The sequence below is a fragment of the Salvia hispanica genome, chromosome 4, assembly GCF_029641045.1.
Source record: "Salvia hispanica isolate PSC_SH4W2 chromosome 4, Shi_PSC_v1, whole genome shotgun sequence".
Classification (NCBI taxonomy): domain Eukaryota; kingdom Viridiplantae; phylum Streptophyta; class Magnoliopsida; order Lamiales; family Lamiaceae; genus Salvia; species Salvia hispanica.
The window spans coordinates 30162401-30189607 of NC_142695.1; the positions used below are offsets into that span (position 1 = coordinate 30162401).

At 38.2% G+C, this 27207-nt stretch overlaps 1 protein-coding gene and 4 long non-coding RNA genes across 6 annotated transcripts; 2 read left to right on the plus strand and 3 right to left on the minus strand.

The window, feature by feature from the left end:
- The first annotated feature begins 7676 nt into the window (after positions 1–7676).
- Positions 7677–9396, plus strand: LOC148928414 (uncharacterized). Of its 2 annotated transcripts, none has more exons than XR_016128729.1 (3): positions 7677–8884; positions 8997–9068; positions 9154–9396. It is a non-coding gene; the product is annotated as an uncharacterized LOC148928414 (long non-coding RNA). The 2 variants fall into 2 exon arrangements; XR_016128730.1 differs by having other exon boundaries at positions 7679–8855.
- Positions 9397–10170: 774 nt separating this feature from the next.
- LOC148928415 (uncharacterized) lies at positions 10171–12284 on the minus strand. Its single transcript, XM_089056667.1, has 4 exons — positions 12010–12284; positions 11011–11246; positions 10565–10670; positions 10171–10474 (listed from the first exon to the last, which is right to left on the minus strand). Exons 1-4 carry the CDS (start codon positions 12282–12284, stop codon positions 10171–10173), a joined length of 921 nt encoding a protein of 306 aa, XP_088912793.1.
- A 4018-nt stretch (positions 12285–16302) lies between these two features.
- On the minus strand, positions 16303–18222 carry LOC148928416 (uncharacterized). The gene is made up of 3 exons (XR_016128707.1): positions 18103–18222; positions 16808–16873; positions 16303–16342 (listed from the first exon to the last, which is right to left on the minus strand). It is a non-coding gene; the product is annotated as an uncharacterized LOC148928416 (long non-coding RNA).
- A 23-nt stretch (positions 18223–18245) lies between these two features.
- On the plus strand, positions 18246–18833 carry LOC148928417 (uncharacterized). The gene is made up of 2 exons (XR_016128708.1): positions 18246–18495; positions 18602–18833. It is a non-coding gene; the product is annotated as an uncharacterized LOC148928417 (long non-coding RNA).
- A 6036-nt stretch (positions 18834–24869) lies between these two features.
- On the minus strand, positions 24870–26892 carry LOC125197279 (uncharacterized). Its single transcript, XR_007172032.2, has 4 exons — positions 26431–26892; positions 25595–25659; positions 25255–25441; positions 24870–25117 (listed from the first exon to the last, which is right to left on the minus strand). It is a non-coding gene; the product is annotated as an uncharacterized LOC125197279 (long non-coding RNA).
- Positions 26893–27207: the final 315 nt, after the last annotated feature.

Here is a 27207-nt window from a genome sequence, read left to right on the forward strand (position 1 = left end):
ATTTTTTTTTCTTATCTTCTAAAGCTAAATATAAATAATATCAGTACGTAATACTATATATAATAATAGAAGCAAACTGATTAATTTTGTAATCTAAGATACTATATATAAATATAGTAATCTAAAAATCATGGAATAAAAAGAGGTACAATAAAAAGAGGTACTACTAAGGTTGAGTGGTAAAAGAACAACAATAAAAAGAGGTACTCCTACTACTAAGGTTTCAACAATACATTCAAAGGTACTATTCTTCATAGACAAAGTCTCCTAGATTAAATACAACATATTAAATTCAAATAAAGTTCAAATTGAAGTCACTTATCAAGTTGCGCTTTAAGCCACCTGTACTTCAACTCTACCGGTATACCCACAAATGTATCGAATAATATGCCATCGTGCATCATCAAATCGAGAGCCTTGATCAACTGCGTCTCATCCAAAACAATCGTCTTCAACTCAGCTAATATTTCTTGAGGGTTCATCTTTTTTTGCTTTTCTATAATAAGCTTCTTCTCTTCTATAAGAAGCTTTTTCTGCTCTATATCAACCTTTTTCTGCTCCACAACAAGCTCAGACTTATTCTTTTCCACCATTAGATAGTCACTAAAATCAGTACTCATTCGTTGCACACAATCAGATATGACCTTAGTCGATGACGTTTTCTTCTTTGATCCTAGAGAACTTGAGGAAGATGTTGTCTCCTTTCGTTTTTTTCGGGCCACCAAATCTGCCATAGCACTAGCTTCTTCAACACTCATATCGAGTGATTCTCCAACGGTAGCAGAATCAACCTCAATATCAACCTCCTCATTAGTATTTTCTTGAAATGTTTTCGAACCTTGACCATCAGCACGATCTTGAGAGAAAAGAGCACAAATATCATCCCAATTCTCTACAGCAATTCGTTTCCTATAAGGTGCAATTTTTGGATTTGCCTACAAAACAATAACAACCACAATTAACTTCACATACACCAAAACCTCCCAATTCAGAAAAATAATTGAGAGAAAGTTTTAACTTTCACATAAGTGAGTAGATGCATACAAGTCATACTGCAAATTTAATTCCTCTCCTATTGGAGCTGCTCCATATATATTTAATAGTGTGTGTACCCAAAGTTCTATCTATTGTGGACATGGTAAGGAAATACATCCATTTATACTGATATCACTAATCATTGTGCCTCTAATTCATCCCATCATCATAGATATGCAGCATACAGTAGATGCATGACTATGATAAGAATGAGTAGATGCATACAGTAACTAAAATCAATAGATGCATAATTTGTGGCTAATAATCCGAAAGCTGCTATTTGCTGTAATAATAGCTCTGGCTACATCCAAATTGGCCTATAAAGAGTTAGCAACAGTTGTCTATGGGATGAAAAGCTATAGCAACCAGAATCAAAGAAAACAAAAGAAGACATTGTTAACCATGTCTGCAGTTAACTGATACAGATTCAGTTGGAGCATATATATGTGAGGGAGCAACACTGGATGAACCACAAGAATATACAGAAATAAATTACCTTTAGTCGTTCATTCCACACGTTTTCATCATGAACCACAATTCTACCCGTTGTGTTATCCCATGTGATTGGACTGCCAGAATTGCATGACATCAACACTGGATGCAAGATATCATGATGTTTCTCCCAAGTCTTTAAATGAGCTTGAATATTTTGCTTATCAACCTTCACGTTTAGATTCACCCGAAGTGCATTTATGGCAGCTGTCCAAGCGGTAGACTTCCAAGCTGATTTTCCATCAAGCTTGTTTCCTTGATTAATTTGCTCTATAAAGCTGGCTCCAAGAATTTTATCCATCTCGGGAGTCCACGTCAAATATTTTGATTTCTCTTTCAATGCTTGTGACTCAGCAGCCATCTACAACAAACAAGAAAGGGCAGGATGCAAATCAATCGGGCACAAAAGTAAAAAAACTTTAGCATATTTTATCCAAATCAAACAACGTCAACTAAATCCTATTGTTGTTCTTAGTGTGCACACATGAGAAACACAGTATAATATGGAGCATGATTTACAATTCCTGGATTTTCTCATTGTAAAGTAATAGGCCATAGTAGATATAAATTGAAGTAATAGTACCATAGCAACCGAGAGAAGAGAATGACTTCTTGTGAGGATTACATCATTAGCCAATACATACAGAATACAATCCAGTAGAGTTACATCAAACTAAACCTAGACAAGATAATGTCACTGTTTGATCAAAACGATTGCAAGGGTAATAATCCAGTTTGTAACTAGTAAACTAAACATATACTACAATTCACATTACTGAAGAAAGATAAAATCCAAGTAAAGCTTATAGCCATGCTTTCATATTCTAAAATCCAAGTAAGTCATAAATATATTTTGCTAAAGAAAAACGTATAAACAGATACAAAGTTAACCAATAACTCCAGATAAAGAAAGACCTACAATTCAACTACATTTTTAATTTGGCAAAACTTTCATCACAGAATTAAAACGGTAAAGGTTGCAAAAAGGATATACCTGGTGTTTGGTTAAACGGCGGCGGATAGCGCGAGTCTTCTTAGGGCGGAGATCGAGAGACAGATACTTTTTGTTCTTGTAGGCTTCTCTAAGAGCGGATTTCTGCTTCTGCTTCTACAATTTTATCAAAGTTGTAGTTGCTGAGAGTAGGTCTCTGACATCGAACCTGAATTTTCACTCCTTATGAGACTCACCTTACCACAATTAGCACACGAGAGTCGAGACAACCCAAAAGCCAAAAAAGTAACCATAGCTAACAACTAAATTGAGATCTGAAAAAATTAACCCAGATAGAAACCCAAAACCCAAAAACGTCGGCTAAGATAAAATCCAAAACGTACAATCGAGATCTGAAATTTTTTTGGAAGATTAATTTTTTTTTTGAGATTTAACAGTAAATACAAATTCGCAAATTCAAATGCAAAAACGAGAAAATACGCACCATAAATCTGAACTTTTGATTGGGAATAACTCTTGTGAACAACGATAGAGGCAGCGATGGAGGCAGATCTGGAGAGAAGGGAAGAGTCGAGAGAGAAGGGAAGAGTCGCGAGAGAGAAGAAGAGGCGGAGAGAGTGGGGAAAAAAATTATGACCCGGTTTTTTTTATTTTGACCCGAATTAGATCCGCGTGTTTTTTAAGTTTGACCCGGAAATTGAGATTTTAGAATTCGAATTCTTTTACTGAGGCGTAGAATTGAAATTATAGAATTGAAAATTTTGGAATTATAATTCAATCCTAATTCTATAATTTTTTGTGTTACCAAACAATGGAATTGGAATTGGGGACTCCAATTCCAATTCCATAGCTCCAATTCCATGTTCCCAAACACACCCTAAGAGTTTTCTTTGTTTTTCATAAGAAATACTACTTCACTGTCATATCGTTTTACTTCACTACTACGTTGATTTACTTCACTGTTACAATTGGTGTTGGTTCTTGCTTCTCGTTGCTGATTCTATAACACTAGCCTTTTCCCCACGCGAATTGTGGTCCACGTGGAAATTATTCTCTGCTATGCTTGTTCTTATTCGTCAACTTATGCCACGCTACAAACTCCCATGGTGCACGGCACATGGAATAGATGTTGCATGCGATGCATGGCGATCATTATAAATCGAGTTCTCATTTAGCTCATCTCTCTACATTCTACAAGAAGGATTCTCTCTACAATTAGAACCCCATGGCACGCTCCCCCTTACCGATGCTGACGCTGATCGATGGGTTGATAGACCCACGCCGCCCCCTTGCCGACACCGACGGGTCGTGATAATGATATAATTTCGGATGCTATAGTGATTTTTGGAGTACTTGAGGAATAAATGCAGGGGCTTTTGTTTTTTGTGTTATTTTTTGGTTCAAGAATTAAGATTAGGAATTTTATATGAATACAGTGGGTATGAGTTTCTTAGTTAAATTGTGTTTCTCTGTTTGTACTCTGTTGAATGCACTTTATTCTCTCTGCGACATTAGGGATTTTTTGTGCTGTGTTTTTTGAATTAGTACGATGATTATATGTCATTATGTGATTCATTATGGTTGAATATTTTATGTGTATTTATCTGATATTTTTGGCACCTAGATATATGAAGATGCTTTTGACAGTAAGCGGTTTGGTTTATTTTGATGGATTTGGAAATGCTGATAATATGTATAAAATGATACTATCCCGTCTTTGAAAAATAGAAACGTTTAAAATAAGACGGGTTTTAATGTATAATTAGTAAAATAAAAAAGAATAATTGGTAAAGTAAGAAAGAGAGTGAAAATTAGGTAATACAGATAAAGATAAAAGATAGTGGAAATATAGTTAATTAATTATGGGATCCATTTCCTAAAATAGAAAGTTTCTATTTTCAAAAGACAGAGGTAGTAAGTTATCAACATTGTGTTTTCTAATCATTTAGAGTTCATGGCAAACTTGTTATGTTATAGACTAATCATACTTGTTGATTTCTCAGTTGATTTCGTTGTGATGGACTATTAACGACCATCATATTTCCAAACAATCATCAGCGAATTAACAACTTTGTGAATATGATGACTACCTTAATCTAACACTGGCCATTAGCTGAAATATTAGGAGATGAAATGCGAATAAGTCATGTGAGCTTTAAGCGTTTTCAGCTTATAAGTGGAGAGTTTCTTTGTAAGTCGTAGGATCTATTCAAGTTATATAGATTAGATCCTAGCCTTCCATTCTTGTGAACGAGCTTAGTTTTGTTTTCCGGGTTGTTCATCTCATTCGTTTCAGCTCAAGGGTTTAAAATCCGCAAATTGTTGTGATTGATATTTTAGAATACGAAATACTATTTCCCTCACATATACTCTTTTACTTTTTTATTTCCATCTTGTTTCTCGATTGATCTCAAGCATCCTTGCCAACAAGTGGTGCCGTCTGTTGGGAAGCAAAGTATCGAAGGGAGGAGTTAAGAATCGATCGGGAATGGCGTTGCATTTTGAAGCCAAGAAGTTCAACGGAAAGAACGACTATCTGGAAGATGAAGATGCGAGCTCTTCTAATTAAATGAGGATTGGCGAGTGTGACAGCCAAAAGATCCTAAGGAGAAGGGTAAAGAACCGCTTGATGAGAAAGCGCACTTACGACAGGAATAGATGTCGTTGAAGGATTGCGATTAAAATATTTGCATCTTTGGCGAAGAACGAATTATCCAGAGACTGTTCGTCCTAAGACGAGTGCAACCCCCACCAAAATAAAAGGAAAGCAAGTAAATAATACTCCCTCTGTTTTATAATAGATGTCATACTTTCCTTTTTAATTTGTCTCACAAAAGATGTCACAGTTTCATTTTTAGAAAAAATTTTGTTTCGCATTAATATAAATATACTATTTTTTCTCTTCACTCAACACATGCATAACAACATCTCTTATAATCTTGTCCTATTATCCAAGTATTTCATCTATTATAGGACGGATGGATTAGTAGAAGTAGACTTTGGAGCCATGTTAACTGCTTTTTTTGTTTAAACTTTTAGATGATCAAAATTATTGTCCCGAGATGGTACTCCCTGCGTTTCATGTTAATTGAGTCATTTTTCTATTTTAGGAAGTTCAAAGTTAATTGAGTCATTTTTATTTTTGGCAAAAAACAATTTTCCCTTTTACTTTATTCTCTCTTCATGCTTTCTTACTTTATTCTCTCTTACTTTCTCCACCATCCATTTAACACATTATTCTTAAATTTCATACCGAAAAGAAATGTCTCTATTAACAAAGAAGATGAGCATCATTTATCAAATATGTTAATTTACATTTTGAGTATATATAGTAGCAAGTAGGATTAGCATCTTGATGGGGATTATAATATACAATGGTGTAGAGCTACAAAATAATTGCGACTTCGTCCTTTTAGATTATCTGTTTCCATAATCCACCTATTTAATGTTAATTCAAAAACTAGCCACACATTCTCATTATAACCCAATAAACCTTCTTTAACTTTCTTTTTCTATTCTTTTTCTCACTTTTAGCCTCTACTACTACTATTAGTTATGTGAATTAACAGGGCTACTGATGTTTTTTTTTAGTTTCTTCTGTTTTGGTCATGATTTCTTTTTAATTTTTTTGTAGTTTCTTCTTTTTCTCTCCCTTTTAGACTTTATTAGTTAATTGAAACACATCTATTCAATTTTTTATTACATGTATAATGTACGAAATTTGTTTCACGTTATATTCTTTCACACATTGTAGAAAAGCTCAAAAAAGGATTCATATGATCCAACAAATATCGAGGAGAAAAAGAATTTTATTGATAATAGTCCATCAAAATACAAAGTGCAGAAATCTACTATTTATACTATCAACTACTTCCTCCGTCTGCGAATAAGAGTTTCGATTCACATTTATTATTAAATTCTCTAAATTCTGTCCCACATCGACTTGGTGATGATCTAATCTAATCTATATAAGTGTGGATAACCCTCCCCCTTATGAGGCCTTTTAAGGGGTGAGTGACCCATTTCTAATATGGTATCAGAGCGGGCCCAAGTCGGTGATGGATTTCTCTTTATTTCTTATCTACCTCACGAGTGGAAGACCGATGTCCTTTCCGGCCCACATCGATGATGGTTCTCTTATCTCTAGCATTGCCTACCCACGTGATGGAAGACCGATGTCCTTTTTCGGCCCACACGTGAGGGGGCGTGTTAAATTCTCTAAATTCTGTCCCACATCGACTTGGTGATGATCCAATCTAATCTATATAAGTGTGGATAATCCTCCCCCTTATGAGGTTTTTTAGGGGGTGAGTGGCCCATTTCTAATATGGTATCAGAGCGGGCCCAAGTCGATGATGGTTTTCTCTTTATCTCTTATCTACCTCACGAGTGGAAGACCGATGTCCTTTCTGGCCCACATCGATGATGGTTCTCTTATCTCTAGCATTGCCTACCCACGTGATGGAAGACCGATGTCCTTTCCGGCCCACACGTGAGGGGGCGTGTTAAATTCTCTAAATTCTGTCCCACATCGACTTGGTGATGATCCAATCTAATCTATATAAGTGTGGATAACCCTCCCCCTTATGAGGCCTTTTAAGGGGTGAGTGACCCATTTCTAATATTTATCATAAATGGTACTAGGGTCCCACATTTCACTAACTCATTCCACTCATATTTCATTTAAACTAACATATATGAATGAGACTCATATTCCATTAACTTTTTGTTTACCCATTTTTCTTAACTAAGGTAATATCTTAAAACCTGTGTCGTCAAAGAATGGGACAACAAATTGCAGACGAAGGGAGTACTACAGCTAAGAGAAGCAAGCTCTATGCTCTACCGCTCTGTTACTAACTCGATCTCATCCAATGCTGACTAGATGCTTAGTCATGCAGCTGACTGGACGCTGACTCAGCTCTCCGACATAGTATGTATCTTCAGACTTCATCACCTTTCTCTCTTAAGCATGCACGACTTATTTCAGCCAATTATTATATTTCTGATAGGGTAAACCTCCTATCGGGCTGATTGGCGTCCATGGATCGACGATCGATAAATGTCTGTCGTGGGCGAGTGCCCGACTCGCCCGTCGAGCACGGCGGTTTTCTCACTTCTCTATTTAATTTCTTAGTCCATACTTTTAATTAAAGAGGCCCATCAAAACAAAGTAGAAATGGCCCAATACTAATACTCCCAACTCCATCGGTCTCTCTCTCTCATTTCCAAAATTTCCCCAAATTGGAAGTGGAAATCCCTGAATCCTTCTCCCTCCTTCCTCTCGGCAAAATCGCCGCTCCACCTGGTCACCGGAGCGCCGCCAGTTCTGGCTCCTCGGCGTCACGGAGTCGCCGGCGGCTTCCGTCTCCGTCCAGCTCTCTGTCTCTCTCCCGGACAGAAACAGCACCTCTTCCATCTCTCGTCTTCTCCGGCGAATTCACACCCGGAGTGGCCCCCTTTTTGCGGTCGAACACCGCTGTTCGTTGCTCGGCTGGACAGCCCTTTCCGCTGCTCCGCCGTCGGGTTGCCGCTGTCTCGCAGTCAGCGCCGCCATCTCCGACAAAACTCCTATAGCTAAGTTCTCCATTCCATTCTTTCCTTGTGTAGTTATTTAGCTTTAATGAACTAAGTCTATGGCAATATGTAAATTGAGCATTGGGGACTTCTTTGAACTTGCTGTGACAGATTTGATTTCTTTGATTTGGTGTTTGAAACTTAAGCTTTCACTTACTGGAATGAGCTTGATATTTGGCTAAAGTGTTGATCCCTTGATTATTAAAGCTTGCTACTATTGTGAGGCTCCTACTGCCATAAATCTATGTTCTTGAGCCTAGCATGATGTTCGAAACAAAAGCAGAGGGTGTGCTTGTGTTTGATTGATTGAGATTCTTAAGTTGTGGTGCCTCTATATGATGATATGAAAAAAGTATATATGGGAGAAGGGTGGAGGTGTATTACCTCTTGAAGCTGCGGCTGCTTTGAGAATTCAGCCTTTAAAACCTCAGCTTTCTTCCTCTCAAACTTGCTATGTTGCTGGAAAAATTTGAAGGTGTGTAGGAGAGTGTTCAAGGGTGGTGTGGAGGGGAATTTATAGCAGAGTGTGTACTCGTGAGAATTTAATGGAGCTGTTGTTATTACTTTGTTCTCTTCTTGCGGCAAATCCTCCTTTTTAAGATCTTCACTAAGCTTTTTAATTAATACATTCGTCTCTTTCTTGAAGCACAAGTACTCCCTTCATAATATCACTTGTTTGGACATGTAGGGGTGCAGGTGGTTGCTTGATTCAGGCAGATTTGGTGCAGCTAGAGGGAGACGTTTTGGGTTAGCTACTTGACAAGGAGTTGGTTAAGGGTGAGTTGCCACTCCAAGAAAGGCAAGTCTCCAATTTGGCAGCATTGAAAAGTAAACCATATTTGTTTTATCTTAGTATGTCCCTCATTTCATTTATTGCTTAGCACATAGGTTTGCAACCTTTTACTCCTAACCCTTAAGAACTTTTGTTTTCTTATTGCAGCTCTCGGTTGTGGAAGTGGATGTGTAGGAGTTTACCTGCCATTTTGGGATCATTTTGACCTCCTTTGATAAAGTAAGGATGCCTTCTTCCCTTGCTTGGTTTGATGTTGAAAAAAAATACCTTACAATATTTATTAGTTTTTGTCTATACATTGCAGGTTGTACCCATAGGAGAAAAAGTTATTGGGCTGTTATTTGGGCTGACCTTCGGGCCGACGGGCCAAACTCTCGGGCTGCGCAAGGTGTGACTCGGGCTTAAGAAGAGGGGCCCAATATTTGTATATTTGTATTCTTAAATTCTTTCTCATCATCACATGTGTAATTTATTTTGTAACTAGAGAGTAACTTGATATGTATTCGAACTTTCTAGATCAGCAAAGTAACCTCGTATTCTTTCTTGACGTTTATTATATTTAATTTAATACATATATACGAAATTTATTTTAGCCTAATAGACAGCCTTCAATTTAGCAAACAAGCAAAGTCATCGACTAATATTTCTAATTCGAAAGTAATTAGAAGCAACAAACATTTCTAGTTCGACATTAAATTTGAAGAAAATGGTAATAAAATAGTGGGTATTACATTCTTCCCTCCTTAGCAAAAATTTCGTCCCGAAATTTTCTTATGTCATTTAAAAAGCTCTGGGTACTTCTCTTTCATTTTGTCCTCCAACTTCCACGTAGCTTCTTTGTGTCCGTGATGCTTGCACAGAACTTTTACTGTTACAGTAGATTTATTCCTCAACTCTTTTACTTTCCGATCCAAGATTGCTTTTGGCTTTTCTTCATATCTTAAGTCTGGGTCCAACACCATTTCTTATTGGTGGATCGTGTTTGGGGTCGAACACCTATTTCCTCAATTGTGACGCATGAAAATATATATATATATATATATATATATATTGTGCACCTACCCGAAACTAGGTGGTAGCGCCAATCTATACGCCACGGGACCAACTTCTTCTAGAATTTCATAGGATCCGGTGAAACGTGGCCTTAGCTTGCCTTTGACACCGAACCTTGATATCCCTTTTGATGGGGATACTTTTAGCAAAGCTTTGTTTCCAGCATTGAACTGTAGGTCGGTTCTGCGAACATCCGCGTAAGAATTTTGCCTATCTTGAGCTTCCTTCATTCTCTCACGGATCTGGCGGACGATCTCTATTATCTTCTCTACAGAATCCGGTCAAGCATCTTTCTCTCACCGACTTCATCCCAGTAAGGCGGTGATCTACATTTCTTTCCATACAATGCTTCATATGGGGCCATGTTTGTAGTTGTCTGGTAACTGTTGTTGTAGGCAAACTCTATAAGTGGTAGTACTGGCTCCCAATTTCCTCCACAGTCGAGCACTACGGCTCTCAGCATATCTTCCAAAGTCTCGATCGTTCTTTCAAACTGCCCATCAGTCTGTGGGTGGAATGCATTACTAAAATTCAATCTAGTGCCCAGCTCTTGTTGTAGGCTTATCCAAAATCTAGAAGTAAATTTTGAATCACGGTTTGAAGTGATCGTCACTGGTATTCCATGTAGGCGTATGATCTATTGCACATATATCTGAGCTAACTTGTCTGATCCGTAAGTGATACGAATTGGTATAAATTGAGCGCTTTTGGTGAGGCGATCTATAATCACCCAAATAGCAGTGTTTCCTCGTTGCGACTTTGGCAATCCTGTCACGAAATCCATCGCAATGTGCTTCCATTTTCACTCTGGGATCTCAAGGGATTGCAACTTTCCATAAGGTCGTTGATGTAGAGCCTTCACCTGTTGACATGCTAGGCATCTTTCTACAAACAACGCTATGCCCCTCTTCATGCCATCCCACCAAAACTGTTTCTTCATATCTTGATACATTTTCGTACTCCCTGGGTGAGCAGTGTAAGGTGTCTCATGCGCTTCACTCATGATCTCATTTTTGAGTGCCTCGTCATTGGGCACACACAATCTTCCTTCAAACGTGATGGCGTTATCCGCCTCCTCGCGGTAACTCTCTTCTTTTCCCGTCCTCACTTTTCGACGAAATTTTCTCTAATGCTTCATCACTCCTTTGAGCCTCAACAATTTTGGCCCTTAAGTCTGGCTCAATCACCAAGGTGGTGATCCTACTTTCCACCGTCTCCGGTGCTCTTACTACTTCCAGTCGCATCTTAGCAAACTCACGTAGGAGCTCCTCATTCTGCGTGAGGAAGGTGGCCAATTGGGGCGTAGCCTTCCTGCTCAGGGCATCTGCCACTACATTCGCTTGCCTGGATGCTAATTTATACCACAGTCATAATCCTTGACTAATTCGAGCCATCTGCGTTGTCGCATGTTCAAATCCTTCTGTTCGAAAAAGTACTTGAGACTCTTGTGGTCCGTGAAGATCTCGCATCGAACTCCGTAGAGGTGATGTCTCCAAATCTTCAAGGTACCACTGCCGCCAATTCCAAATCATGTGTTGGGTAGTTTAACTCGTGCAACCTCAATTGGCGTGATGCATATGCAATCACCTTGCCATTCTGCATCAGCACGCATCCGAGTTCGATCTTTGATGCATCTGTGTACACCTCATAACATGTTCCTAGTGCTAGCATGGCTAGGACTGGTGCGGTGGTCAACTTTTCTTTTAACAGCTGGAAGCTTGCTTCACACTTCGGTGTCCAATTGACTTTAGCTCCTTTCTTAAGCTGTGGAGTCATTGGTCTTGCTATTTTAGAAAATCCCACAATAAACCTTTGGTAATATCCAGCCAAACCTAAGAAACTTCCAATCTCATTAGGTGTTGTTGGTGATTGCCAACGTTGTATTGCTTCCACCTTTGTAGGGTCCACTCAGATCCCTTCTGCCGTCACTATGTGTCAAAGGAAGTTCACCTTGTTAAGCCAGAACTCACATTTTTTAAACTTAGCATAGAGCTTCTTGGCTCTTAATGTCTCCAAGGTGGTCCTCAAATGTTCCTCGTGTTCCTTCTCGTTCTTCGAGTAGATGAGTACATCATCTATAAAGACTAGGACGAACTTGTCCAAGTACGGGTGGAACACGCGGTTCATTAGGTCCATGAACACAGCCGAGGCATTTGTAAGCCCAAAAGGCATTACGGTGAACTCGTAATGGCCATATCTGGTGCGGAACGCAGTCTTGGGTACATCATCTTGTCGGACTTTCAGTTGGTGATAACCTAATCTCAAGTCCATTTTCGAGAATACACCAGCTCCTCTAAGTCGATCATATAGGTCGTCAGTCCTTGGTAGATGGTACTTGTTCTTGCGCGTCAACTTGTTCAACTCTAGGTAGGCGATACACATTCTCAATGTTCCTTCTTTCTTCTTCATAAAGAGTACTTGTGCGCCCTATCGTAACTGGACCTTAAGTTCTTCAAACTCCGTAAGCGTCATTCTATATGGTGCCTGAGATAACGTGGTTGATTCAAGCCATTCATTGGTTAATTTATTTTCTTTAACTGGTGAAGCCATTCCTCATCTTTGATTTTATCGTCAGATATTGAGCCCTCTAATGCTTGCATTAGTCGTAATTGTAGCCGTTGAGCTAGCGGGTTTGACCTCGTAACCCCCGCTTAGCTGGGGTAGTCTACATTTCACAGTCTTTAGGATACTTTCGTGCGCGATCCATTTTTTCGTGATTTAGCACATACTTCACTTCAATTATGTTTATCTTTGAATATTGGAAGAGCACAACGTAGGTGTTGGCTTTTATTTTCTCCAAACATTACTGGCTCCATGACCTTTTAGTTCGACTGAGCGATTCGTGGGAAAAAAAAAATCTAGCATGGCTCCAAAATGATCTAGATCTCATATCTAGATTAACGCAAAATTCTATCGTCATTTCTTTTTATGGATCGCTTAATCGGGGTGTGTCATATCATAAAATACTTCTTCGCATCTTGTTGCCAACGTTTGTCCTTACTCCACCTTGTAGGACTCCATATTCGTTCTCTCGCGATAACTCCTTAAAGAGAAATTTTGGTTCCCTTCTCCCGTAGTAGGGATGGTGAGGGTAGTGGTGCTATCACACGTTCTTTTTCTCCAATGTCTCTCCAACCTGTGGCTCTTCCTGGCCAACTATCAGACGAATCTCTCTGGTTGATGGAATTAGTTTTGCCAAACATAACTACGAACGTAATCGCATTTTCTCCATGATTTTCACTACCTATTCATGATTGAGTCTTCGTTTCTTGTGGCTCACTTATCTTACTTCTAATAAGCATTTCGATCCATTAAACATTTGTATATATGATCTTCTACATCGAAAAAAAAAATCATTTGATCCATATATATCCCTTAACATTTCTCTTCTTAAGCCTAGTTACCTATCCACATAGCATAATATTCGATCTTTTTCCAGCTAGTTACAAGTAGTACGAACATGTGAAATATATAACGTTTCGTGTTGTCGGTTATGCGACGCTTCCTGCTGATGTATCATTTTCTGCATGTGTGCTAATAGAGACCTATTTATCATACGTATCTGAAAGGAATCAAGGCTATGCCTTTCTCTCGGGAATCTTGTATCAAGAACTCAAAGATTAATCTAACAGTCTTAACTTGGATAGGGATTGACATCATATAGAAGAAGCATGACTGAAAATTTGAAGGGCTCCACAATATCCAAGGGGACAAGAATAACATCTCTTGTTCGGCTCCTATGAATTTTCAACCTCAAATCATGACAATTGATTTTGAAGGCAAGTACTAAGTTCAATTGAACTTATCGTATCCATTCAAAGAACTTCAAGGTTCAAATGGTTTCAAATACTTAAACCCATCGAATTTGTGAATTCACTTCTGATGGGAGCTTGAAAGAACATGAGGTAGGTCATGAGAATAAGATGATACTGTATTAACTCTCAATTTTCATAGTAGGCTGTCAAATAAAATAGTTCAATTGTCCGCTCAAATTGACTAGATCCGGACATCAAGGATGATGGTTTCAACATGTCAAGACCTCAGATGATTAGTCACAGGAGGATTTAGCAATGTAAACAATTGCCATGAATTAATGTTGATCATGGTTCACCAACATCATAATGTGAAAATCATGGAAATACATCAATGGATTCACAGGTAGCGACTAAAGTGAAAGAAATATTTTTGGAAATGTCAACTACCATCAAGGAAAATGCAATACATTAGCCTTCACTTAGTGTTTCAGAAAAAAATCATGAGCTAGAAACAATGCATGTAGTGGAACTGAGCTAAAAAGAGTTTTCACCCCTATAAGAATGAAATAGTTATAAATATGGTTGTCGAATAAGGAGGTGAACAAAAGTATCACTTAACGTGCCATTCTTAGAGGAGAAATGTCTGAACAACATGCAACTTAAGGATGCAGTTATATCATGAGAGTTAAAGAAACCAGGATATTAATCTTGCAAATGGGGGGTCATAGGAGACAACAACCAACAAAGATGTTTGAGAACATATGAGTCTCCTGAATTTAAGATTTGAAAGTAAGTCACCACTTTCGTTAAAAAAATGATAGTGACTTATTACTTGCCAAAACGCGAGTCAATCAAATGTCTTAAATAGACGGCAGGACACCCTTTTAAGGATGTTCAAAATGAGATTATTCTAGAGGGCATGGTCGTAAGCAACTTTAGAATCGAAGGTTTATGACCGAAGCTTATGAATTCAACACTTTACATTTTCTAAGCAAGGAGCTCAACTACTATAGCCAACCAACTGAAAGAGAGTCACAACTCTCATAGGATAGAAAAAAATGAGGCATTACTTGCATAAATGCAAGTCAATCTAAAGTCTAAAGTAGACGAGGGCATTTTCATTAAGGAGGTTCATAGAAAGAAATCGATGGGAATCCAAGTAAGTACTGTTGATCATAATCATCTGTTCCAGTTATGTGACACCTCCTTGTTTGTTCTTTCGGAGCTCGAACATGATCAGAGCGTCATAGGAAACCATACATTCCAAGCTAGGATTCCTGGTGTCATGACTAATAATTGTCGTTGAAGGTCATATTTTCATAATGTTCTAGATAAGTCAGGACGGTCATTCTCGTAAAACATTGCACCCTCCATCGTGCTGCACAGCGTGCTATAAGCATTGTTTATAGATCGCGTAGCCTCCTTGACTTGCTACGCAAGACTGGATCACTTAATTAGATCGTAGGTACGATATCTTTTCGTGTAAGGATACACCTCCTTTACTGGATCGAGGGTATGCTCATTTTGGTTATGATTGAGATCATGAAGACAAATGGAACTTCATGTTGTTCACATCATTTAAAACGTTCAACAGACGCCCATGTGCCGTAGGTAGTTTCTCGTATCTCGTGTGATTTACCAACAAAGAATAGATGGGTTATTTATAAATTGTTAGGTTCATTCTTGTACATTTGGAATTGTTCCAATTACAACATCATGGATCGTAGTCTCGTCAAGAGATATGGTAGAGGAAAAGGTGTGAGGTCCACTTTTAGACACATTCATCTATATTTCCTCATTCTTAAAACAAAATTAGGGGTTTGCCCTAACTTGCATATATTCGTTCATTTTATCGCTTAGAAAAGCGGTAAGGAAGTCATCAACTTACAATACTGTTCAAGAGCGTTTAGCCTAACGTACTTCTTAGGTATTCTATGTTCACATGCGTTAGTCATTCCGTAACTTTCTAAAAATTCTTTAGTCTACCATCATACTTCACATAATCGAACATGCACAATTTATAATACTTTAGCATTTGTCTCAAAGACATCCTTATGCTTAACATTATAAGCTTGAAATTCCACAGTTCGTAGGAAAAAAATGAAATTTACTTGCTTTTCCTTGAAAACCTTGAATATTTTCAAAATATCTTCATAAAGAAATCATTTTTCCATTTATCAAGTTCCTTCATGAATAATTATAAATTTTCTGGTAAGAACTTCTTTCTTACCTCATTGTTGCTGTTGAACGTGACGAGTCGAGGTGTTGGGTCCCTTTAAGCTTTTCATTTTAGTCATATTCTAGTCTAGTACTATAATTCTAGACTAAGGCTTGAAAGAAGGTTCTTGGGTCCAGAGCGAAAGAACGGTGCTCTGATACCATTCTTTCACGACCACAACTCCCTAGTGCTAGTGAGCGTAGCTATTTTGCGACTAAACAATTCTCAACAATCATAGGACAACATAAGAAGGGTGGAACCACTTAAAGCAATAGTCTCAAAGGCATATGGGTACATAGTCAGAACGAGTTCAGAGTCAAGTTCATAACTTTCTAGCACATAACTCTAGATTGCAGCGGAAGAGTCCGAGACAAAATAGCACGTATGAAGACATGCTACTTTGGGTTACCTAACTACTTATTTAAAGGTCTTGTCCCAACACCTTCGCCTCCTCATACACGTTCAACCTGCACATTAGAAAAGAAACATGCAGGGCTGAGTATTTGATATACTCAGTGGGCACATTGCCGAAACATAATTTCGTAAAAGTTTTGTCAGCCAATTGAGTGATCACGGGATTTTAACTTAAAAGTCCCGAGTCACTAAAAGTATTTTTTTGTTCGTAAAATTGATTGCGCAATCACATAACATATATACCATATCTGAAACGTATGTGAACCGGGAATGTGGCCACATTCCACGACGGTCACTGGATCGGCCAACTTAAAAGCTAGCTCACGATCCCCATATGTGTACACTAATCCGAGTAGGCTTTACTTCCCCACAGGGACCCGAATTCGATTAAACATAATTGGCATAGCCAAGCAGATAGGTAATCCATAAAACATAAAATGGCATGACAAAACATAAATAGCATAATTTTCACATAATCATGCTTGAAGGCAAGTTCACATTTTGAAAGAAATGCCCACCTCAAAAGCTTAATTCCATAGTCGAAAATTCCTTGACTTGATCTTAAACGACGTGTGAGGACGCCCCTTTAGAAATAAGGTAATACTTTAATTAAACTTTAAAAAGTAAAATAAACTTAAACATGAATGCATCCTAAGTGCATGTCCATTTTATTCTTCTTCTTAGTCTTCTAGAAAAGTTCTAGAAATCTTGAAACAGTAATTAAATCGGGAGATTTAATTTATTATAGAAACTTAAGACATTATTCATTTAACCTTGAGAGTACTACTTCCCATATATCTCGTTCGAAATTAAATTATCATCTCGGGTTTAATTGGCGAACCATCACATAAAAATTTGATCGAGCAACTTAGGAGGGCTCATGATTTAATTAGGCACAACAGGCCCAACTCCTTTTATTTTAATTTGTGGCCCAAGCTCCATAATTAATTCTATTAACAGGCAGCCCACTTCTCTATTTAATTTCTTAGTCCATACTTTTAATTAAAGAGGCCCATCAAAACAAAGTAGAAATGGCCCAATACTAATACTCCCAACTCCATCGGTCTCTCTCTCTCATTTCCAAAATTTCCCCAAATTGGAAGTGGAAATCCCTGAATCCTTCTCCCTCCTTCCTCTCGGCAAAATCGCCGCTCCACCTGGTCACCGGAGCGCCGCCAGTTCTGGCTCCTCGGCGTCACGGAGTCGCCGGCGGCTTCCGTCTCCGTCCAGCTCTCTGTCTCTCTCCCGGACAGAAACAGCACCTCTTCCATCTCTCGTCTTCTCCGGCGAATTCACACCCGGAGTGGCCCCCTTTTTGCGGTCGAACACCGCTGTTCGTTGCTCGGCTGGACAGCCCTTTCCGCTGCTCCGCCGTCGGGTTGCCGCTGTCTCGCAGTCAGCGCCGCCATCTCCGACAAAACTCCTATAGCTAAGTTCTCCATTCCATTCTTTCCTTGTGTAGTTATTTAGCTTTAATGAACTAAGTCTATGGCAATATGTAAATTGAGCATTGGGGACTTCTTTGAACTTGCTGTGACAGATTTGATTTCTTTGATTTGGTGTTTGAAACTTATGCTTTCACTTACTGGAATGAGCTTGATATTTGGCTAAAGTGTTGATCCCTTGATTATTAAAGCTTGCTACTATTGTGAGGCTCCTACTGCCATAAATCTATGTTCTTGAGCCTAGCATGATGTTCGAAACAAAAGCAGAGGGTGTGCTTGTGTTTTATTGATTGAGATTCTTAAGTTGTGGTGCCTCTATATGATGATATGAAAAAAGTATATATGGGAGAAGGGTGGAGGTGTATTACCTCTTGAAGCTGCGGCTGCTTTGAGAATTCAGCTCTTAAAACCTCAGCTTTCTTCCTCTCAAACTTGCTATGTTGCTGGAAAAATTTGAAGGTGTGTAGGAGAGTGTTCAAGGGTGGTGTGGAGGGGAATTTATAGCAGAGTGTGTACTCATGAGAATTTAATGGAGTTGTTGTTATTACTTTGTTCTCTTCTTGCAGCAAATCCTCCTTTTTAAGATCTTCACTAAGCTTTTTAATTAATACATTCGTCTCTTTCTTGAAGCACAAGTACTCCCTTCATAATATCACTTGTTTGGACATGTAGGGGTGCAGGTGGTTGCTTGATTCAGGCAGATTTGGTGCAGCTAGAGGGAGACGTTTTGGGTTAGCTACTTGACAAGGAGTTGGTTAAGGGTGAGTTGCCACTCCAAGAAAGGCAAGATGCCTTCTTCCCTTGCTTGGTTTGATGTTGAAAAAAAATAACTTACAATATTTATTAGTTTTTGTCTATACATTGCAGGTTGTACCCATAGGAGAAAGAGTTATTGGGGCTGACCTTCGGGCCGACGGGCCAAACTCTCGGGCTGCGCAAGGTGTGACTCGGGCTTAAGAAGAGGGGCCCAATATTTGTATATTTGTATTCTTAAATTCTTTCTCATCATCACATGTGTAATTTATTTTGTAACTAGAGAGTAGCTTGATATGTATTCGAACTTTCTAGATCAGCAAAGTAACCTCGTATTCTTTCTTGACGTTTATTATATTTAATTTAATACATATATACGAAATTTATTTTAGCCTAATAGACAGCCTTCAATTTAGCAAACAAGCAAAGTCATCGACTAATATTTCTAATTCGAAAGTAATTAGAAGCAACAAACATTTCTAGTTCGACATTAAACTTGAAGAAAATGGTAATAAAATAGTGGGTATTACAAGGGTTGTCCGGCGGACAGGCGGGACTCAGCAACCAAATCTGGTGTTGTGCGTGAAACGTCTTCCATTAGGCAGTGGCGCAACTTTGGTTCGAGATGGTGGAACGGCGTAACTAGTTGCTGTGCTCGGGTGGATTCCCGTCGGGCAGCGACGTAGCTATGGTTCGATCGGTGTCGCTAGTTGCTGTGCGCGGTGGATTCTCGTCGGGCAGCGACATAGATGTGATTCGATCTGTGTTTTGGAGGGTGAGCTCGGGATGAAAGCACCAATTTGATAGGAAAACCTCCTATCGGGCTGATCGGCGTCCGTTGATCAGCGATCGATAAATGTCTGTCGCGGGCGAGTGCCCGACTCGCCCGTCGAGCACGGCGGTTTTCTCACTTTAGAGAAGAGAATAAACGATAAAATAATATTGATATTCCCTAAAATATCTAAATAAAATATGAAATATGCTCGTATCAATTTCACACACATAATTTTACTTTATTCAACTGATTAATGTGAAGCGTAGCATGAGTTTCAGTAATTGTTTTCGTTCTTTTAGTTTTAATTATTTTAGACACTATTTTCTCGATTTGTTCAACTTGATGCAAAACCTCTAATTTCGATTGAATTAGTTTATAATCAAATCTTTAATGAAAACAACGCACCCTAATTGGCAGCATCCCCAGATAATAAGTTTAGTACTCCTTTTGTCACACAAGAATATGCACAAGAATATGCACAACTGTGTGTTTTTTTTGTTTTTTTTTTAATAAAAATTAACTCCTATATGAAGGAGGAATTTACAATTAACGTCAAGAGGGCTCAAACTCGGTACCTCATACATTGATGTCTAAGCTCTATGCCGTTAGGACAAAGGCTCTGGACAAGAATATGCACAACTGGTTGGACGAGAGTTTAATGCACAATTGGTAAAAAAAATAGAGAAAAAACAGTTAAAGTCATCTTAGTAAAGAATGAGTTCCACCTCATTAAAGAGAAAATAGCTTCTAAAATTAGAAAATGAATAGGACAAAATAAAAATGAAAGAATGTATATTAGTGCTGGACGGAGGGAGTAAAAGCTTGATGGTTATAAACTAAGATCCAATAAATTTAAATAGGGCTAATAGCCCAAAAAATACCCCCATTTTTTGGTAAATATTTTTTCACAAACTTAATTTTTGAGTCAAATTTTTGTGTTCGCAGTCACTTCCTACTAAATTTAATTCATACGTGGCGCACTAGAATGTCCATGTCACCCAACCGTCACTTTGTGAAAAAATACACGAACTTTGATTGTTGTCAAAAGATATACCAACTTTTGCTACGTTGAAGTTACTCTTATTAAAGAGCTTGAATTCGTGTATATTTTGATGATCGAATCTTAGTTTTTTTTTCATCGGATGAATATGTAGTTCAAAATTTGATAACAGACAACTGATCTTCTAATTGTATCCCAAATTTATATTTTGTTCTTAAAGTGTGTTAAGTTTATTAAAATATATAGATCTTAAATAGAGAAGAGACAGAATCCCATAAGGAGTGAGATTATAATTTTTGGTCCCAATAAATGGCCGGGAATGAAAATTTTGCAGAGTAGTGTCTATGTCTCTCATGTATTCCCCTATTTATAAAATTATTGTTGAGTCAGTCCGGGATTTATAGAGGTTTAGATTTGGGCCACATGTATTTGACTTAAACATTATTATCGGCCACTATAGTAAAATAATATTGACTACCTATCCAAGTCTAAAATTACAAGTAATTTGGGCTTCTTCTGTACTATGATTATTTCACATGCTTAAGATATAATTGTCCAATAACTAATTAATGTCTGTTATTGATTAATTAATTTATATCTTATTTATTCGAAGATTGGACTTAGTTTGAGATTCTTATTCCCTCCGTCCTAATTAAATTGAGGTATAATTTTTTGTTGGAATGTCGCAACAAAGTTGAGTTATTTATTTTTTTTAAAAATAAAACATCTAAACATAAAAACAGATAAATTGTGATAAAATAATCTGTTTTTACTTCTTAAAAAGTAAATAAGTGTTTAATAGTACAAACACTCTAAATATACTTTATATTATACTCCCTCCGTCCGCAATTAGGAGTCTCATTCATGAGTGGCACGAGTTTTAAGAAATGTTAAGAAAAGTGGGTGGAAAAAAGTTAGTGGAATATGAGTCTCATTTGTATATATTAGTTTTAAATGTAATGTGAATGGAATGAGTTAGTGGAAGGTGAGATCCTATTACCATTTATGGTAAAAATGAACCGAGACTCTTATTCGTGGACGGACTAAAATAGAGAAACGGGACTCCTATTCGCGGTCGGAGAGAGTATAGAATTCTGAAACTAAGTTAGGTACCAAAATCCCTCTAGAAATGCTATCTTTCTTTGGTTTTCTCAGCTTTGTTTTAAAATAGTATGACTTAGAATATTTATTTGAGAGGCATCAAAGTCAAGATGCAAATTCTGGATTCCTTTACATCTTGAAAAAGTATAAGGGAATTAAGTGTAAATCTTGGTTGAAAATGACTGGAGATAGCTAATATACTCCTACGAAAAGTCATCGACAATAGCTTCCAAAAGAGTTGATAGTATACAGTCAATATTCTTTAATTTATTCTTCTGTAAGTTGGTAACTTCGTTCAATCTAAAGATGGAATCGATTCGTATTGAGCTAAAAGAATTAAAGTGATGAGGTATGCGTACTATTATAATATACTCCCTCTATTATAATATACTCCCTCCGTTCCGCGGTAGTTGAATCATTTTATTTTCTGCACTCATTTTGGAAAAATGAAAATAAATAGTTATAATAGAGAGAGTAAAACAAGTGACATTATAAGGTAGATAAGAGTCTTAGAGTATCCCCATCCGTGTTCATTGGCAAGAGCACGGATGTGGGCCCGGACCCACTTTTATTCATTTTTTACTCCATGTTCTTAGGCAAGAGTACAACACCCACATCCATGCTATTCCGCAAGGACAAGCTCAGGGGTCCAACCATTCTATTATTCAATTTAAATAAAAATATTTCCACAATATTAAAATGCATTAAAAATACTCGGAAGACTATTACAAATTACAAAAAAATTAAAAATTACATAATTCAAATCCTAAAAATTAAAAATTACATTAATTAAAATCCTAAAAATTAAAAATTACATAATTAAATTTATAAAATTAATAACACCCACTACTCGTTTCCCAATTTTGCCCAAATGTGTTTGATTAGGTCTTCTTGTAGCTCAATGTGGGTTCTTGTATCGCGCATTGTGTGTCTTGTTTCGATCCTCTCGCCCACCGCCATATGCACACCTCGGCGTGGGGGAGACCTCACGGTTGAGCTTCCGGCTTCATCCTCGTCGTAAAAGTTAGCCGTCATCGGTCCTTCGTCAGCTATAATCATGTTGTGCAAGATAATACACGTGTACATGATGTCGGCGATATTCTTCACGTACCACAACCGTGACGGGGCCTTCACAATGTTGAATCGTCCTTGAAGGGCTGAAACGCTCGGATTTTGCACTGTTTTAAGGCCATTATTTGGTTCGTTTTGAGTTTCAAAGTTGCATTACATGTCTATTATTTGCATATTTTGTCTAGTTTGGTATTTTGGCATGTTTTGTGAGAAATGTGCAAAATAGAGCTAAAAAGAGGCATAAAAACGACAAAGTTTGGAAACTGGAACTGAAGCGCAACCCGGCGGCCCGCCGGATCCAATGCGGCGGTCGCCGCAACCTGTCCCAAGCATTCTGGAGCTGGCCGGCGGCTCTCCACGAAAACGAGGCACACGACAGCTGTTCAAACTCAATTTTCCGGCGATCCTGAAGTCCGATCAGAGCGTTCTACATGTCATTCTCTTCGACTTTGAAAGAAATTCGCGTTGGTACCGATATCATCTCAATCGGAGTTCTATGGAGAGAATTATGGCAGTTTTACCAAAGTCGCGCAAAGCTGTCAAGTGTAGAATTCTAGGCGGAAATTTAAAGAAGGAAAGAAGACATTACCTTGTGAAGCCAAATCTTTTCCTTCTACTATGGGGCACGAAAATTCCATCTTTACTATTGCTTGGAGGAAACTTTTTACCAAATTTAATTCCTTTTCAAGCCTATATATATACTTCATAACCTAATTCATAGAATTCACCCTTCCATAGCCTCCCCAAAGGGGAGCCTTCAAAGCTCCTCCTTCCAACCCTAATTCTTCATCATCTTTTTGCTAATTACTTCCACAGCATAAATTTGAGAGTTCTTCATTGTGCAAGGGGTTGGAGAAAGAAGCAAGAGATCATCAAAGAACTACAAGGATTCAACCTTTGGGTTTTATTTGTTTTAGCTCTTATGTTTAATTTGTCTTCACTTCAATCTATGTTTTTAGCATATTCAATTATGTTTAACTGAATTCATAGGATTCCTTGGACGTGTTAGTAACGACTTTGGTTATACAATTCATTTTTCAATTTAATATCCGTTTTGTTTCTACTTTGTTTCTTCCCTAAGTTAATCGTTACGCTTCACGTTTGAGTGACACATTCTGTGCTGATCTAATATAACTTGCTTCATAATTGTGAGAGAATTCTAGCGAGTTAGGTCCACTTAGTAGACGCTACAATTAGCTTCCTTTAAAACGACACTATTAATTGAGAGTGAGGACTTTTCAAGAGTCTTAAGAGCTTTTGGGAGTTACAAATTTATGATTGACAACCCTAATGTTAGTAACCAACGTTTACATCGCATGAACATAAGCTAGGTAACTCGTCCTATCAAAGTATTAACTATGCTAGGGTATTGTAGTTGGAATTTGTATAACCATAACTGTGAACACACATCCATGAAATTCTCTTATCTCTCATACTTTATCTTCATGATTTAATTGCATATAGTTGTTTATTTGCTTTAAATTGTTTTTATTTTCAAAAATCCAAAATTCTCTTATTTCTCTAGATAGTATTTGACGCTTAGTACATAATAGTCAGTTGCAATTATATTCCCCGTGTTCGAAATCCAAAATCCAACGGCTAAGTCGTTGACCAATCGCGTGCCGCCACGTCAGCCTGCTCAGCGGCACGGACGTGCTCATATTATCGAGCAACGCCGTGCCAGCGGAACGGACGGACAGCTGCGCAGCGGCGGACAACGCATGCCGCGCCGTCGGCACGGACAACGTCTGTCCATAAGGACACCGCTCGGATGCTATTATTATCGAGCAGCGCCGTGCCGTTGGCACAGACGGACAGCTGCACAGCGGCGGACAACGCTCGCCGCGCCGTCGGCACAGACGACGTCTGTCTTACGGACAACCGTTGCGGATGTTCTTATCTACATTATTCTTTCGCTTACTTTACTTTTTCTCCACTCGAATTATTTATTACTCCCTCCGTCCGCGAATAGGAGTCCCGTTTTTCCATTTTAGTACGTCCGCGAATAAGAGTCCCGTTTCACTTTTACCATAAATGGTAATAGGGTCCCACCTTCCACTAACTCATTCCACTCACATTTCATTTAAAACTAATATATACAAGTGGGACCCCTATTCCACTAACTTTTTTTCACCCACTTTTCTTAACATTTCTTAAAACCCGTGCCGCCCATGAATGGGACTCCTAATGGCGGACGGAGGGAGTATCATTTTTCTAAAACGAGTGCTGAAAATGAAATGACTCAACTACCGTGGAACGGAGGGAGTATTTATGTCACGACCGCCCTTTTTAGGGTTAATAAATGCAGGTTGTCACGACCGCCCTTTTTAGGGTTTATAAATGCGGGTGGTCGCGACTAAAGGGGACTTTAAGAAAGGGAAATAGTCTAGGGTTTCAATAAAGAATTTGACTGAAACATTTAATATCCAAATAACTGAGGAATAATCAGAGTAATGCTTAGGTTTTGAATCCAAATACAACGGGTATCATATTTAATAATTTATGGTCCAAGAGAAGAAGGGGTTCAAAATATAATTGTGACAAATAGTATTACATCAGCGGAAGCATCCAAGATTAAGAGTGACGCCGTGTATGAAGACACGATGACCCTCGGAGTTCAAAATAAAATCCAACAATAATTCAGGTTCGACTCAACACCACTCCAAGCTCGTCGCCGCTCAACCTGCATATAAGGAAAACATATGCAGGGCTGAGTACTTGATACACTCAGTGGACTCATGCCGAAAACAAGTTATCTAAAATATTTATATTTATCATGCCAATTTCAGGTAACCACCGGGGTTTTAGCTTTAGAAATACCCGATGCACCAAAATATTCCATTGTTCAAAATCGCGGTTGCGCAACCAATTTTCCCATAGACGTTTACCATATCTGCTCATACATGACTTGGAATGTGGCCACAAACCAAGCCACTAGACCGGCCAACCCGTACGCTGACACACGGTCTACCATAGGTGTACACTAATCCAAGTAGGGTTTGCAGCCCTACAAGGATCCAAATTCGATTTAAATAATAATGACATTTAGTCATATCAGATAGGCACGTTAAAACAAAATAAGGCATGATAAACAATTTCACATTTCATTCCCATCGATAAAATTAGTTAGGACATAGTCCTTATTTAAAAGAAAGCCCACCTCGACTGCTCAATCCGGAATTACATTCTTTCCCTTGTGATCACGATTCTCTTGTGAGATATCACCTTTATAAATTAATATAATTTCAACATAATGAATCAAGCAATAATTAAGATGCATGCATCCCTGAGCTTCGATTATTTTTATTGATAGGATTACAATTTTTCCCCATTAGAAGCTTAGGTATTTAGATTAACTCCGGCTGCCCAACTCAAATACTTATCGGCCCAAGAAATAAACATTAGAACAACTCAATAATAAAAATAGATTGGATAAGGTGCTGCCAAGTCCAACTCAAATACAGCATTAGTATTTACCCAAATAAAAGGGAAGAAAGCATGTATCCTCCCTTTTTAAAACACGTACACCAACCACTTCCACTTTAACTTATTCATTCATCAAATAATGAGTGAAACAATTTCAAAGTCAAATACTTCTCTCTCTTTTTTTTTTATCAAAACACACGTACTGCATCACATTCCATCTGTATAAAAACAATAGACCCCAAGTCCAACTAATATTAATTGTTTTAAAACAATGGTGACAAAAGCTCCCCTTCTAGATCCAACGTTTTCCCCTCTCTTCTTCCCCCAAAACACACACGAATTGAAAAGAAGTTAGAGCTTCGTCGCCCTGCACACACCGCCGTCGTCGCCCGGCGCAACAGCAGCCGCTGCTCGCCTGCTCCGGCGGCCCCGATTCCACCCCGGAACAGCCCCGATTAAATCCGTATATAAGTTCTTATTTGATTGTCTCAATTTAATAATTGGTTGGGTATTACGTGAGATGCAAAACACATGCAAAGGGAAGAGAATTGGTTGTTGGGAGGGGTATACCTTGAACAGATTTCGAAGGAACGACCGATAACTCTCTCTCTCGAGTTTGGTTCTCAGTTTCCGCCGGAAAGAGTTAAATGCGTTGGTTTCAGGACATGTAGAATTGAGGGGAAATTCTGCAAGATTACCTTGAGTTCGATTGAGTGTGAATTGAGAAGAATTCTTGGGAGTTTTTGCAGATTTGCAGAGAAGCGAAAATGGGTGGGGTGAAATTTGATTTGTGAAAGGAGTATTATAAAGAAGTGGCGATGGGATTAGAGAAGATTAGGGCTAGAGAAACACCATGATTTGTGGTGTCTTAAATGGGTGAATAATTGTCAAATGATTTGGGAAATAAATTGGAAAATTAACAACTGATTGTCTGGTTTAAATTTGGAAGGGATTGCAGAATAACGTGTGAATTTGAAGGAGGAGAAAATCTTTGCGAATTGATTTTACTGCAATTCAAAGGAAAGTCTTTGGAACCAAGACAAAGATTGATTAAATTAATTTAAGCTTAAAACCTTTGTATTTCATTTAAATGTGTAACCCATAGTTTATTTTTTTCACAATATTAGACTTTTATTATTTATTTAATTTATCGGATCCAACACGGAATTGAGTCCAATAAATATTTATCGGGAAAAAGAATTTATTTAAATTATAATTTGTAATTTCGCCATCGCAAACTAAAACTCGTAAAAAGGTTATTTCACCTCGGCAATTAATCCACGGACTTCACGGCATTAAAAGCATTAAATACAAATTTCAAAAAGTGGGGCGTTACACAGGTGGTCG